The following is a 14,963-nucleotide window of genomic DNA, read 5'->3' as shown; positions in this document are numbered from 1 at the left end:
GCTGTGGAATGGATTCGCTACCTCATCGTAGCATCGATATGATTAACGCGTAATCATGTGTTCCAGGCAGACCTATTTCCAAAAGAGGTAATTATGTAGGTCTCTCTGCTCCGCGTATATACTAAGAAAAAACACTTGGATCCCACTGCCATCACCCCGCAATAATAATATGCAATAATCTGCATCGCGAAAACTTAGATGCTAGCCTTTTCCACGCGTCTTTCATCCTTGGCAATGCAATGTGTATGCCTTTTGGAAAGCCCACCGAAAAGACTATGGTGGCTATGGGGCAGGTCGGGCGCAGCAAACGCTTTGGGCATGAAGGTGAGTTGACGTATAGCTGCGTGGCTTACGAGGTTGATGCGGTGTGATAAATATGCGGGGTCGAATATATTAGCTATCGTTTATCGTGAAGAAAGTTCAGTTGTTCAGGTTGATAGCAAGATCTAGATCTAGAAGACTACCTAATAGTAGAATCTATAGTATCCAGATATATCAAGGACATGGAGGAGTGAAGAACTTGTCTGTTGTAGCACTGGAATACATCGTGTAGGTCACGTGACCTCTCAGCAAGGGGCAAGATGATTGACTGCGAAATCAACTTGTGGATTTTACATTGGTCCTCTTATTTTCGACCATATCTTCATCTTTTTATAGTGAGCTCCAATCTTATTCGTATTGGGGATATCGTGTGTTATATGCACAACTTGGATCAGCACGTGTGATGGGTTGCATGCATGGGTGCCTGAGGCATCTCTGTCAGGACCGGGTCTTTTCAGCCTTGCAAGGTTTCCCTATACATGTAGCCATCCTTTGACCATATTTCCTCGCCAGAGTTATCATATTGATTCAATTCCACATACTCATTTTCAATTATCACCTGAGCGAGACCCTTGAAGACCACTAAACATCCAACAGTGCCCATTATTCATGCGATGGGACCTCGGGAACACACGTCGATGACGCCATCACCTACATCTTAGATCTCTTCAAGGTATGTCTTGACTGACTTGGTGCACCTTGCTCGGGTAGTATCACATTGATTTGATCCGAGTTAAGATATTCCTGCAGGTACGAAGTACAGACAGCAGGATTAACATGGCGCATCGTTTAATAGCACTAAATTCATTCACTAAAAGGAACATAATCAATTTCAAAGTCTTGCCCCACCGTGAGCCTACCGATTCAATAAACATAGCAGTCACATGCACTGATATCTCTTCAAATGGACACACGTCCGACGCTACGGGTGCATCATGTGCTGGATAACGGACTCCGTCGGAGCAAAATGATGGACAATCAACTCGTCATGCCGATTGTTCCTGACGACGTTGCAATCACTTGCAGATCACGCTTGCTGGCAACCAATGCCTGCTTCATAGTGGGTCGCCCCCAACTAGTCACGACCTCTATTGGCAAAGCTTGGTAGTGCGTTAATATCTTAATATCCGCTTGGAGCGCAGATCGCTCGGACTAGCACGCCTCGCCGAAAGACAATTGAAAGACAATGGGATTATAAAAGCAGGTGTTCCTGCTCCTCTACTCCAAGTTTGGTTCTTCAAGCTCGCGGAGGATTATCCCACAATGTTGGTTTTGGCACCCCTTATCTCCTTGGTGGCTGCGGTCGCGGCATTGCAAAACCCGCACCGCAAGGCTCAGTCTTTCAGACAGCCTGCGAATGATCTGCGGAAAAGGGAGGTCTCCGCTTCCCCGGCTGAGCATAAGTATCTGAACGAGAAGACGCAAAGTAAGTGTGCAACTTTGTGTGATTCGTAGAATCTAGGACAGTCAACTTACAATTCCACTTCTTCTAGAATTCCAAGTGAATGGTACTCACTTCCCTCAAGTCCCTTTTGACATCGGCGAAAGCTATGCCGGACTTTTAGAGAATACGCCACATGGAAAATCGAGCTTGTTCTTCTGGTTCTTCCCATCTACCAACCCAGCTGCGGAAAAGGAGGTATGTTGATTCCAATCTGTCGCAGAATTCCATCTAATTTCCTCCAAGATTACCATCTGGCTGAATGGAGGCCCCGGATGCAGCTCGTTGGACGGTCTGTTGCAAGAGAATGGTCCTTTCCTGTGGCAATCTGGAGTCTACGAGCCTGTGCGCAACCCGTACTCATGGACCAAATTGACAAATCTGGTCTACATCGACCAGCCTGCTACCACTGGCTTTTCCCCCGGACCAGCCGATGTTACAAATGAACTCGAAGTCTCAGATCAATTCAACGACTTCTGGGAGCGCTTCATTGAAACATTTAGTATGGAGGGCTACAAGATTTATCTCACCGGAGAGAGTTATGCTGGTCAATACATTCCGTATCTGGCGGATGGGATGTTGAAGCGCAAGGACACCAAGAATTTCAACCTCAAGGGTATCCAGATCAACGACCCATCCATTAACGATGATTCCGTTATGATCTATGGTGAGTTGCTACTCTATCAGATAAAAGGATTACCGTACTAACCATGACCGATAGCCCCCGCCGTTGCAGCACTAAACCACTACTCCTCCGTCTTCGCCCTAAACGAAACCTTCACGAAAGAAATCAACCACCGCGCCGACAAATGCGGCTACACCAAATTCCTAAACGAAGCTCTAACATACCCCCCACCAAAGCATTTCCCAACCGCACCAGACCCATCCGAGCCTGGCTGCGACGTCTGGGACGAAATCGTAAAAGCAGCAACCTACATCAACCCCTGCTTCAACATGTACCACCTAACAGACTTCTGCCCCTTCCTCTGGGACGAAATGGGTTTCCCCTCGCTAGCCGGCGGACCAAACAACTACTTCAACAGCTCCGCCGTGCAAAAAGCCCTCAACGTCCCCCCAACAAACTACGAAGTCTGCGGCGGGGATCTCTTCCCCAACGGCGATCTTTCACCCCCCAGTGCCCTCGGCCCACTCCCCAGCGTCATCGAGGCAACGAATAACGTCCTCATCGGCCATGGCTGGCTTGATTACTTGCTCTTCGCAAATGGAACCCTCGCGACGATCCAGAACATGACTTGGAATGGTGCGCAGGGGTTCCAGAAGCAGCCTGTCGCTCCCCTGTTCGTGCCGTATACCACTACTCTCGATCGTCTGGCTAATGGTCACACTCATATACCATGGAATGCGGATTCCGGGGCTGGTATCCTCGGAACAGCGCATACGGAGCGTGGTCTTACGTTCAGCTCGGTTTATAATTCTGGTCATGAGATCCCGCAGTACGCTCCTGGTGCGGGGTATAGGCAATTGGAGTTCTTGCTTGGGAGGATTGAGAATCTTCAGGAGAAGGGGCCTTTTACGGGGTTGTAAATATCAGCCTGGGATTGTGATCTTGTAATTCCCTATGTAAACCAAGTATCCTTTTGGATGGGTGTTGAATAGTAAACTGTGGTAGATTTTATTCAATAAAAAGAGGACACAAATGTACATAACATCTCATATAGCATTAGAGTGAACACCCTGTGTAAAGGCAACCCGATTTCGGGATTTCAAGGCCACACCACTTAGCAGAGAAGACTCAAAAAGTCACAATCCGAGACAAGAAACACGGTCTTTGTATAATTCTCCCCGGAACACCAACGGACATTTCCAGACCTTTCCAAATCCTCCACTCCAACATAACCGGCGGTGCACTCTTGGCTGTATTTCGTAGTTTCTGGGGCAGGCTGTCCACAGATACGGGGAATACGTGAGTCTTGTAGAACAGAATGCCATAGAAGTGGAGTTGGTGAGCAGGCTCTTTAACCATCCACATCAGGTTTTTGAGCAGGCTCTATTGTCATCTGACTCCCGGTGAGCAGGCTCCGTTATCATCCGGGTCAGCGAATGACTGGGATATCCGGCTGGGAGGGATGCACTAGTCTTCTCCATTTCTCCTCCTTCCAATTCTCCCCCCCTGCCCCTTTGTGGTCAGAAAAGCGGCCTTCGATAAATGGAGGGAGACTAGAATATGTTAGCGTGTGATTCTTATAATTCTGTCATAGGAACGGAAGATATAATCTTACTTTGTAGCTTCCGTTTTGGGAATTCGGATGAGACGTGGGTATCAGACTGCAATTCAAGGTTGGAGACATATCTTAGATACGAGACGATCATCTGACCATCGGTAGCTTCATGGGATCGAATCCGTCCAGTCGATATGGTGTGTGTAATCCACAATTCCGGGATGAGGATTCTTGGATGCTAAGGTCATCCTTTCCGGTGCCCCAACACTCCATTCGGTAACCGCGTATTTCCACAAACGTGATCTGTCGGTTGGGATTTCCAGGTACATCAGAAGAAACAAGGTTCTCGTTTATGGGTTTGGACATGCGAAGAACGATGCGGAGTTATGTGAAGGTCATCCTTTCCCGTGCCCCAACACTCGATTCGGCAACCGCGTAGTTCCACAAATTTGATCAGTTGGGGAAAGTGCCGTCCAAGTTCGCTATGATAAATGAGAGATGATTGGGATTGTGTTCACCAGTCTCAATCTAGCAATATTTTGGTCGGTGTCCCCGTCAAGCTTCGAAAGCTTGACGGTCCGACTCTCTAGGTCAGCCTCCACCCAGAAGTGTTGGGTGATTTTGCTTTGTGTAGGGAGACTCGAACGGCTGTTTTACAGCCACGTATCCCTGAATAATGGAAAATGCGAATGACCGGGCAACAGCAGCATGGTTCGGAGTGTCGCGATGATCAAATCACCGAGACCCAACCGACACCAGGGATATTTCGGTGTCGTCGATCCAAGCGATATAGATTCCGTGCGACATGTTTAGGGCCACGTGTATGTCGAAATCAGTCACAACAATGAGACCAGAGGAGATCAGGAGTCCCAACGGGTGGAATATCCGAGGTCTTTCAGGTCTTGGCGTTGTGGGACGCCGTGTTCACGATCCTGAAAACAGGTCACGAAACGGGCGATTCTGGGTTCAGCTGCGCCGTTGTTATCCTTGATATCATCGAACACGTCATTTATCCAACAGAAGTAGGTCGTTCCCTGCCGTTTATCACCAGTGAATGTCCCGAAAATCTTCCTAAAATTCCAAAGAGATTCGAAAGATCAGAAGAAATATGTGGGAAAAGCGAGCATATTGTTTCGAGAATGGTAGCAAGGGGCTCTTGCATTAGAGTCGACTATTTTGGGGCTGTAGGATGAATTCATCAACGAAACTCGCTCTTGCCGCGTCATCGAGATCGAGCCATCACAGATAATTTTCTGGATGTGCTAATGATCAACTCTCGTAAGGTGTCTTCTGGGTGTCTTCCGGGTGTCCTTCGCAGGCTTCGCAGGCTCTTTGGTTGGAAATCTCTTGTTGGGCCCCAAGGATATGCTCTAGATTCTATTGGTAGAAGCTAGCGCTTCGATGGTCCCAATATGAGCTGTGACGCTGTACGCTATTAGCGTGATCCAAATGTTTTGGGGGGAAGGATATGCTCACTGCTGCCCTCTGTGGGGTAGTGATGCCAATAGAAGTCCTAGATTCCCCAGCTGGATCACGCTTATAGACAAGCGACGTCCAGGGGACTGTGGTCTGGAGGTTTAGAGGCATATCTTCCTCTAGGTTGCCCTGGAATGTGTCGACGAAGACATTAGAGAATATCTCATGAGCCAGACGAGAGCAGCAAGAAGAAAGAAAAGGTTAAGGCATGGCGTAGGGGCTGTGGACGGAGTCACGGTGGGTTTACGAAGGAGAAGAGTCCCCACGCGTGGATGTCAACACAATGAGCAGCTGGCAGAATCGCACCTTCCCTGGTCTTCCTTGACCTTCCTTCGCACCTTCCCTACGTTACCCAATTTTATACTCGTCAACATCAAAATGATTGATAGTCTACCTCGACTAACCCCCTGAGGTATCTCTATGAATTCAATTACAATGAAATGTATAGAAAGGTCAAGTATCATAACACATTCCCCAATTAATCCATTAATTATCTCATATATTCCAATTCTGCTCTGTCTAACAGAGACATTCCGTCTCTCAGACCAAAATTAATCCATAATCGTATATTTCGAAACAGTCCCTCAAACCAGAGGCTAGTTATTTCTTCATTCGACGACTGACATCTTAGTTCCTCTTGGCAGCAGCAGAAGTAGCCAAGCCGGTGCTGCTAGCCACGCCGGAAGAGGATGGAGTAGCAGCCAAGGGGCCAATCTTCCAGATGCCACAAGGGCTAGTGGGGGCAGTGAGACATCCACCGAGGTACTCGCCGAGGCTACCAGTCTGGTTGCGGGTGGACAGGATCTGGGCAGGGCCGTAGGCAGCCACAAGCGAAGAAGAGTTGGCGGCAAAGTAGGTGGAGTTCACGCGGCTACCGATCAAGGCAGCGTGGGCGCTGTGCTCGGCAGCCAGACGGGCCAAGAGGAAAGAGACCTGGGGGGACTCGGAGTAGCCGGCGAGACCGATGAAGGCACCGGTGACGGTATCCTCGAAGCGGTAGGCCCATTGTGCCCAGGACTGGGTGCTGCTGACCTCGGGGTAGGTGTAGTCGCAGGTGGGCTTGGAGAAGCCGGAGGCCTTGGCGCCGACCTTCTCAATGGCGGCGCTGGAGAGAGTGTTGTCCTTCTGGAGGCCGAAGAGGGTCCTCTGGTACGCTTGGAGGGTGGCGTTGTTGGAGTTTCCGAAGGTGCTGTTCACGGTGGAGTTGTAGAAGCCGCCGATGAAGTCGGAGACTCCCAGGGCGAATTGGAGGACCTTGGTATCAGAGGATGAGGGTGAGCAGGTTGAGGCTGAGCTTGCTGCGGAGGTGGTGGTGGCAGCGGAGGTGGCTGTGACTCCGGCCAGGAGGAGGCTGACGATGTTGAAACGCATAGCTCTTGGATTTATCTTGGAAGAGGTATCGTCTAGGAGAGTTGAGGGAGATTTTCTTAAGATACAGAAGAAATGCTACGGCTACAGGTAGTTAAATACCTTTTAAACCCATAGACCCATCTCGAGTCATCATCACCCCAGCGACGCATGCGGTAGGCTTCGAATACGTTATACTAGGTAGACTTTGTAAATAACCGGTAGTGTCCTCTACATTGGCGTCATGGACCACAATATAAACCTTTGAGCGTGGGGTGTCGTTGAATCGATATTGGCATGTTCTAGTGGAATGACGTCGACCACTTAGCACTCCAAGTCCGAGGTGACTATAAACTTGATATAAAACTCTGTCGAGGTTAAAGCCTCGAAGATTCAACGATCTTATTAAGTGGGTTCCGGATCCTCGGGAGACCCGGTATACCCCAACGACTTGGGATCATGGCGTCTTGGATGTGAAGACTTTATTAAACGTTGCATAGTAATTAGATTGTTACAATATTACTTTTCACGGGCTTCTGAGTTTAGAAAATACTACTACTCATTGTCTATGAATCTTTGAAGGGAAATGTAAAAGTGGTGATAGTAGTAGAATAATATATCTCCACGCACTCGGATGCTGGCGGATCAAATATCAAAATTTAACTTTTAAAGCAAATGATGGGATTTATTATGAGTCTCTCTATTATTAAACCACAGGTTAAGTAATTTGCAAGTAATCCTGGATATAGATGGAGTCTACGCGAAGGGAAAAGAAATAATTAGTTGACCGTGAAGTATATCAATTTGTAAAAGTAGCCTATGTAGCGATTCCAACCCTCCATTATCCCACCAAAAAAGCACACGTTAATCATCAGCATAAATGTGCAACGAGACTCGCCTATATCCATTTCATATAATGCGCGACTATACATACTCCGCTCAACAAGCAACTAAGCCCCGTACACAAGATGATAAGCCCATATCCACCACCATATCCCGCTACCGCAGATCCCGTCAATGGACCAAGTATAGCCTCACTTAACGGACCGCTAACGACGTTTCCAACTCCACGGCCAAAGGCAATAACCCCGAAGATGATAGTTGCATCAGCAGACGGATCGACTCGTCGGACGTCGTGAGTCATTCCCGCCCACGTCGCGGAGTAACACCCAGCGAATAATCCGTACGCGATAGAAAAGACAAGCAATGTGGGCAAGCTTGTCGAGAATCCCCAGAGGAAAAACACAGACAATGTACTACCGACGGTTGAGATTGTAATGCAGGTGATGACATGGTATCGATCTGTCAGATGGCCCATGGTAACGCTGCCGAAAACCGACGCCAGATTCAACAGCGTAACGGTCAACGAGGAGAGGAAATCCGTAGCGCCAATGCTGCGGGCGTAGCTCGGTAAATAAATGCCGGGTAAGAAGAACCCCAGCGCCTCTATTATGTTGCCGAGTTGATAGAAGCAAAATATCCTGGTTGCAAGGAAGCGGAAGTTCAGTCGCTGATAGTCGACTGCTCTTCTAACCGGGAGGCGTGGTCGGTGGAAGTATATGAATGGTGCGGCGAGAAGGAATACTATCACGGAAATGACCCGGAGAGTAGTTTCGAATCCGTACTGACCCAATAGCTTCTCGAGGCCAATTGGGAATATTATCCCGGATACCCCTGATCCGGCCCAGGTTATGCCGAAGGCGAGTCCTCGTCGGTTGACGAACCACTCGTCCATGTACAGGATGGATGGGCTGTACGCTATACATCCACCGATTCCAAAGCCGACTCCTTGGGAAAGCACGAGGTGAGTAACATTGGTGGAAAATGAGCCCAAGGCCAGGGAAAGACACATTATGGTCAGTCCTACTGATGAGAACCAGCGGCCCCATCGAGGAAGGAGGATCATAGCAATAATGATCAGTGGACAGCTCAAATAGGATATTCCCTGTGGATGGTGTTAGAAAGAAATAGACCGTTGGAAGCAAATTTGGTCTTCTCACTGTGGCACATGTTCCGATAACCGCTACCATGCTAGAGTCCTGGAAGGCTTCATGGTCACGGTAGTATTTCTGGAAGACTCCGAATGAAAAAGCAAATCCTGGTCATAGTTAGTAGACTGTCATCTCGTAGCCTGTAGTCACACGAGCAGACTCACCCCATATCAAAGCCTCGATCATAACACAAGCTGCCAGAAACATCCATGCCTGGAATCCGCCGTCGACGGGTGCTAATTTCGGTCCATCATCGGCGGACGATTCATCGAACTTTTCCGGGCACAAGCGTATCTGAGCTTCACTATGAGGTAGTGAGCCACTGTGAGAAGGGCGTCTTCTGTCCATATTGGTGATGTTGAATTCAGATGGTCAGGCTAGAGAGGGACGTTAAAGACAAAACCAAGTCCTAACGGTGAATGTGCCCATTTTAACTGCATCTATATTAAGCAATAAGGTCACATTATTTCATCAAGGAGGTCTAGCGTTCGAAGGGATGGGAAGAACTCTTGGTGGAGATCAGGCGGGTGTTGGAAGGAATTTTCCTACGTAGACATTAAGGCTGGCATGCAACCTCAACGGCCGAGCGGCATATTATACATTTGTGTATCTACCTCGAACATGGGAGGTAGCTGAAGAGCAATCAGATCGCCGATTTTGCAATCAGGCCGGGAATCTGATGTCTCTGATCTAATGTATATGTAAGTTCATCAGAGCACTGTGACCAATGTGTTGTGCTGGGGTATGATATTGAGCCCCTGCGTTGAAACTTCAAAGAAAACAACGTTTTTTTAAAATGCCGAAACTGACGTGCTTTACGTGGGGAATAGAGAGCTTCCCCCGGCCTGCGACGGAGAGTTGTAGCATAAATAACGGCTAGGGACGGACGCGTGAAGGGATTGGAATGTACAGTATGATCATCGACAAATGAAGATAAAAACGTCGGAGACTTGTGCCAATGTATGTCCTATGATATAACCCATAAAGCTCCGAACTGCAGATCACTAAACAGCCCCTTGTTCGGTACAACTCCGCGTAGTGCCACGTTAGACTGAGCATGAGCCAGGAGGCTTTGTGATTGTAATCAAGGGGCTATACAAGCGCCAATCATCTCGTCTTGGATGTGACATAGCACGCAAGATGTATAGATAACAGCATGCCAAGATACGATGTCTATGAGCCCTTCCTATGGCCCGTGGCAAATCTTGTATTGCTCAAGTTCGCCGTCGTCATACTCAAGGTGATCTTGAGACCAGATTTGGCCGGTGCAGGATTCTAACGACATGTGGTATTTAACATGGTGATAGGAAGCCTGGAAAAGAGAGAGAGCAATGCAACTGTATTCGGAAGTGCTAACTGCTGACTGTTGAGGGAGGGGAAAAGAAGAAGAGGGAGAGGAGACTATCTGTAGCTGGCAGTCCTGTCACATAGACACCGATCCCAACACATGGGGCTATACATGTTTCCTGAGTTCACTTCCCATGAGACCCGTAAAATAGAATAGCCCTAAGCTAATTTGAAAATGAAAATAATGCGTCAAATCAGCTTAAGGGCTTTTGGCTCCTAGCCTCCTTGCACATGGTTACAACCTATCATTCCAAGCTTGAAAGGTGATTGAATGCCCCGAAAAGCCCAAACCAAATTGTGGAAACACGCTGCGGGTTCCGTCTAGAAATCACAAGAAGTCAAGCCGGGAGATGACTAGGGGAACGTTGAATCGAAGTAGACAGTAAGTAAGATACTATTGGGACAGTGGTCTAACCCAATTAAGTAAGGGCTGTTTTGGCACCCATTTTTCAGCCTAAGTGTTATTTATTATGGTATCGCCATAGTAAGATACACAGCCCCTGAACCACCCCAGCCACATAGTACTACTTTATGCACCATAATGATGCCACCATTATATCACGTGATTATAATTGCTTTATATCACGTAATCATGCTTGCCCTTCAGATAATGAAGCCACCATTATATCACGTGATATAAAGCAAGCACGATCACGTGGTATAATGGTGGCATCAGTATAGACAAACGTTATTTATCGGTGGCATCATTATGCATGATCACGTGATATAATGGTGGCATTATTATGGTGCATAAAGTAGTACTATGTGGCTGGGGTGGTTCAGGGGCTGTGTATTTTACTATGGCGATACCATAATAAATAACACTTAGGCTGAAAAATGGGTGCCAAAACAGCCCTTACTTAATTGGGTTAGACCACTGTCCCAATAGTATCTTACTTCCAACCCTCAGGTCAATCTCCATTCGGCAGGTAGATTCGGGAAAACACAACATTCTCTACGATCGTACGAGTGGGAAGGTGACGCTTGTCGACTTCGAGGCCATTCTCGAACTAGGTGGAGAGCAAGTGACGTCCCTCAACCCTGAACTAGTTTCGATCTTTGGCATCAAATGATCGGTTACTTCCATTGCTTTTTTATTGAAAGAAATTTATTTTTACAAATCACAAATTTAACCCCCTCAGTTGCTGTTTTAGTGAGATTATATTTTCGTTCTAGTTCTTAAACACAAATAAATAACCCCAATTCCACTATAGACACATTTTAAAGAAATCTATGAACCCGAACCGAATACTCAAACCTACATACCATCCAACATATCCTGCAACTGCCAAGCAACAGACGCCGCACTGTGCGGGTCATGGATCAGAGTCTTACTCAGGTCCATCAAAGTCTTCTCAATGAAATCGCAGACTCGAGGGAGAGTAGTCTGGAAATAACCAGGACGTCTCCCAGTGATCAATGGATCATTCGGGAAATACACCGAGATATCCGAGCCTAGCATCTTAATCTTGGGCAAGGATCGAGAAGTCGTGGCAAGTCTCTGGCTGACGATATGTTGGTGTCCCGGGTGATTGACTAGAATGTCAATCTGGTAGACGAGTTCTTCTCGGAATCCATTGATCTCCTGTGTGAAGATTGGCTCGAGATTTTCGAGCCAGTTGGGTGAAGAGCTGTCCCACCAAGCCATTGTTTTCGGAGAGTAATGGAATAATGTATCTTTGAGATGACGTGGGAGAGGTAGATTTGTATATGATAGATATAATATATAGTCTTTTGAGGACGATCGGATGTTAATGATGGTTTGCAACTTCGAGAAGGACTGGCGAGGGGCTATTTATGCATATTGGCTTCAATATATTGAAGGAAGTGTTGGATACTATGGTCATTGACAGTGAAAGGAATAGCAGTTACAAAGCTCACCGTTCTTATTTCTTTGTTGTCTTCCCGGCTCTTCTGTTGAGTGACAACAACCCGACGGCACTGTGTCTTACGATCAAAGACATATGAATCCCAACAAAGAGAGTTCACTTTCCACATTCTTAGTGCCAAGGTTTCATCTTGAGATAACTTGTTTCCGAGCAAGAGATATGTACAGGTCAAAGGATAGGGGGTATCCTACTAACCGACAGTAAACTGTCTGTCCCCACGAATATCCCGACTAGACGCTCCAACATAGACAGTGAAGGTACCACTAGGCAAAACCCACTTCTGCGTCTGAACATCCCAATAGCTCAAGTCACGCCGGGTGAGCTCAAAAGAAGCCGTCCCCGACTCTCCCGGCTGGAGATTCAACTTCTGGAACCCTCGCAGCTGCTTGGGTGGAGTACTTGGAGCAGACTCCGGAAGACCAAGATAGAGCTGAGCAACCTCAGCACCAGCTGCGTCGCCAGTGTTCTGGACAGTGACTGAGACAGTTCCGACCGACTCGAAAAGATCCTCCGCTCCGCCAGGGACAATGCGTCCATTTGATGCTCCAGCTGTGGCAGAGATGCCAACGACAAGTCCAATGTAGTCGAAGGTCGTATACGACAAGCCATAACCAAACTCGTAGCGCGGGGCGATACCGTTCTTGTCGAAGTGGCGGTAATCAACGAACAAGTCTTCCACGAAATTGTCGTCTAGCGCACTATTCCAGCCAGCCCCGTAGTCTGAAAACTGCTTGGCGATCGTGTAAGGCAGCTTTCCGCTTGGAGAGGTGCTGCCATACAGCACATCAACCAGGGAATTTCCGCTTTCCTGCCCTGGTAACCCGGCCCATACAATTGCCTTCACGGAGGGCTGCGCTAGGATGGTCTCCAGGATAACCGGCCCCACGCTGTGGACGACTACGACGACATTCTTGTTCACTGCCGCGACGGACTTGACTAGCTCGTTTCCGTTGTGCCAGGGGTCGAGATTGTTCCTGTCGCCAACGTTGCCCTCCACTGTAATATAACTGGGCGGGGTGTTAGTGGTTCCAAATATATTATAGATGTGGTGATGCAAGTTTGACTGACCCTTCGCCGCTGTCTGCATTAATGAAGACCACGGCAGTCTCGGCAGCTGCGGCAGCAGAAGCCGCAGCTGTAGTGCTGTCGGTCGTACTCTCGATAATTTTCGTACCATCCTTTTTGGCCTGGACTTGGATTGCATCAAGGGGTCCAATGAGGTACTAGAGCGGGATTGTAAGTTCATCAGGTTTGCCGTTGATCTGCTGGAATTAGCTTGCTTACAGGGAACTCGGATGTGCCGCTTCCCCACCCCATAGCTAGCGTGCCGTTGTTGCAGCCGCGATCTGCACATGCATTGGGACCAGCGGGGTCGACGATAGCATCCTGCCCGATGATGGCCAGGCTCTTGGGTTGCCGGAGAGGCAAAACATGTTCCTGGTTCTTCAATAGGACAATTGAATCACGGGCAACGGTGCGGACTACAGTCGCATGGTCTCCCGTGACGTCAACAGTAGCTTTGCCGCCATTCCAAGAGCTGAACGTCACCTCAGGATACCCTTGATCCTGATCAAGAAGATACCAGGCTGCTAGGATACGTGTTGCCATATCATCTAGACGCGCTTGGGGCACAGAGCCATTAGCAACAGCCTGCACGAGATTCGGTCCCCAGAATATGCTGCCGGGCGGCTTGTTGAAGTCACTGCCGGGCATCGTCATGTCGAGTCCAGCCAAAGCACTGTTGACACCAGTGTGCTGCGCATTCCAGTCGGTCATAATGTAGCCGGGAAAACCTAGCTCATTCTTCATCAGATCGTTCAAGGCGTCACTCTCACAGGCCCAGGTCTCGTTCAATTTGTTATAGGAGCACATGACAGATGCGACATTGGCCCTGACTGCATTCATGAACGGCCATACATATAGCTCATGCGTCGCGCGGTCGCCGATGTTAGAGCTCATGGTTTCGCGGTTGTGCTCTTGCTCGTTCCCCAGCCAGTGCTTCAACATGGTCAGAACGGACGGGAGGGTCAGCGGAGTAGAGGCCAGCGTACCTTGGCGCAGGCCTGGACGCCTGAATCCTGCATCCCCTGGATTGTCTCTTCCATAGCAACGCCACTTAGATATGGATCGACCGAGAACCCTTCCCAATTTCTACCGCCATCGGGATTCTTGCCTAGAGGTCCAGCGACTGGTCCTAGTTGGACGTGGATGCCCAGACCTTTGGCTTCCTCGCCCATTGCAGCACCGCGCGCGTACAAGAGACTGCGATCCCAAGTCGCTCCAGCGTTGATCCCCGCAGGGAACGCTGTGACAGGATTGGCAAAGCGAATTCCCAAGGGCGAATCCTGTAGACATAAGGACGGATAGTCAATTGAGCTGGCGGCATGGGTGTTTCCCACACAGGGCCCTCCCTCCCAACCGACACCAGTGGCGATGCCGACTTTTTCGGTCTGATTTAGCTTAAGAAGGGCTGCCTGAGCCTTTGAGTATGCCGCATCCCAGCCGGCAGCTCCTAAGCCATAGGCATCAGCGGCGACACTGAATGCCAGGGTAGAGAGGAGAAGGTTCTGCATAATGCCCTTTGTCGCTTGACAGACTTTCCCCTCGTCTGGCGGCGCAGGCGTACTCTTTATAAAACCCCGCATAGAATATTTGGGCTTAAATTCCCAGTGCCTGAAATTTCCCCCTGGTCCCGGAGGCTGGCCAAGGTACACCCCATGACCAGAATGAAGGGGTTTTCGCATGGCCAAGACATCACGGGTATTGTATCGTCACAGTGAAACATGCATGTGAACAAAGATGGTACACCAAAGGCCTCGGACTATCGGTGAACCTCCCTTTGATTGGCGAGGGAGACATGGAATGTGAAAAGAAAACAAGCTGGCTATTCTGGAGTATAGCCTAAACTTGTTCATTTAACGACAGCCAGACTTGGCAGGTAATTTGAGAGCTTTCTTCCGCAGATCTGAGC

At 48.6% G+C, this 14,963-nt stretch overlaps 6 protein-coding genes across 6 annotated transcripts; 1 reads left to right on the top strand and 5 right to left on the bottom strand.

The window, feature by feature from the left end:
- Positions 1 to 1,584: 1,584 nt before the first annotated feature.
- cpdS (uncharacterized protein) lies at positions 1,585 to 3,307 on the top strand (the record flags this gene model as incomplete). Its single annotated transcript, XM_057223260.1, has 4 exons — positions 1,585 to 1,747; positions 1,815 to 1,960; positions 2,009 to 2,429; positions 2,484 to 3,307. 4 exons carry the CDS (start codon positions 1,585 to 1,587, stop codon positions 3,305 to 3,307), a joined length of 1,554 nt encoding a protein of 517 aa, XP_057070481.1.
- A 1,904-nt stretch (positions 3,308 to 5,211) lies between these two features.
- Positions 5,212 to 5,529, bottom strand: N7516_010541 (uncharacterized protein; the record flags this gene model as incomplete). The annotated part of the gene is made up of 2 exons (XM_057223259.1): positions 5,212 to 5,319; positions 5,419 to 5,529. 2 exons carry the CDS (start codon positions 5,527 to 5,529, stop codon positions 5,212 to 5,214), a joined length of 219 nt encoding a protein of 72 aa, XP_057070480.1.
- A 516-nt stretch (positions 5,530 to 6,045) lies between these two features.
- N7516_010540 (uncharacterized protein) lies at positions 6,046 to 6,789 on the bottom strand (the record flags this gene model as incomplete). Its single annotated transcript, XM_057223258.1, has 1 exon — positions 6,046 to 6,789. One exon carries the CDS (start codon positions 6,787 to 6,789, stop codon positions 6,046 to 6,048), a length of 744 nt encoding a protein of 247 aa, XP_057070479.1.
- An 874-nt stretch (positions 6,790 to 7,663) lies between these two features.
- N7516_010539 (uncharacterized protein) lies at positions 7,664 to 9,104 on the bottom strand (the record flags this gene model as incomplete). Its single annotated transcript, XM_057223257.1, has 3 exons — positions 7,664 to 8,710; positions 8,766 to 8,863; positions 8,921 to 9,104. 3 exons carry the CDS (start codon positions 9,102 to 9,104, stop codon positions 7,664 to 7,666), a joined length of 1,329 nt encoding a protein of 442 aa, XP_057070478.1.
- Positions 9,105 to 11,361: 2,257 nt separating this feature from the next.
- On the bottom strand, positions 11,362 to 11,751 carry N7516_010538 (uncharacterized protein; the record flags this gene model as incomplete). Its single annotated transcript, XM_057223256.1, has 1 exon — positions 11,362 to 11,751. The coding sequence occupies one exon, from the start codon at positions 11,749 to 11,751 to the stop codon at positions 11,362 to 11,364; it is 390 nt and encodes a 129-aa protein (XP_057070477.1).
- Positions 11,752 to 12,182: 431 nt separating this feature from the next.
- N7516_010537 (beta-glucosidase) lies at positions 12,183 to 14,565 on the bottom strand (the record flags this gene model as incomplete). The annotated part of the gene is made up of 4 exons (XM_057223255.1): positions 12,183 to 12,999; positions 13,061 to 13,215; positions 13,277 to 13,990; positions 14,044 to 14,565. 4 exons carry the CDS (start codon positions 14,563 to 14,565, stop codon positions 12,183 to 12,185), a joined length of 2,208 nt encoding a protein of 735 aa, XP_057070476.1.
- Positions 14,566 to 14,963: the final 398 nt, after the last annotated feature.

The sequence above is a fragment of the Penicillium verrucosum genome, assembly GCF_028828655.1.
Source record: "Penicillium verrucosum strain IBT 35672 chromosome Unknown utg000004l_segment0_segment0, whole genome shotgun sequence".
NCBI lineage: Eukaryota > Fungi > Ascomycota > Eurotiomycetes > Eurotiales > Aspergillaceae > Penicillium > Penicillium verrucosum.
This window is presented reverse-complemented; position numbering and strand designations above follow the sequence as displayed.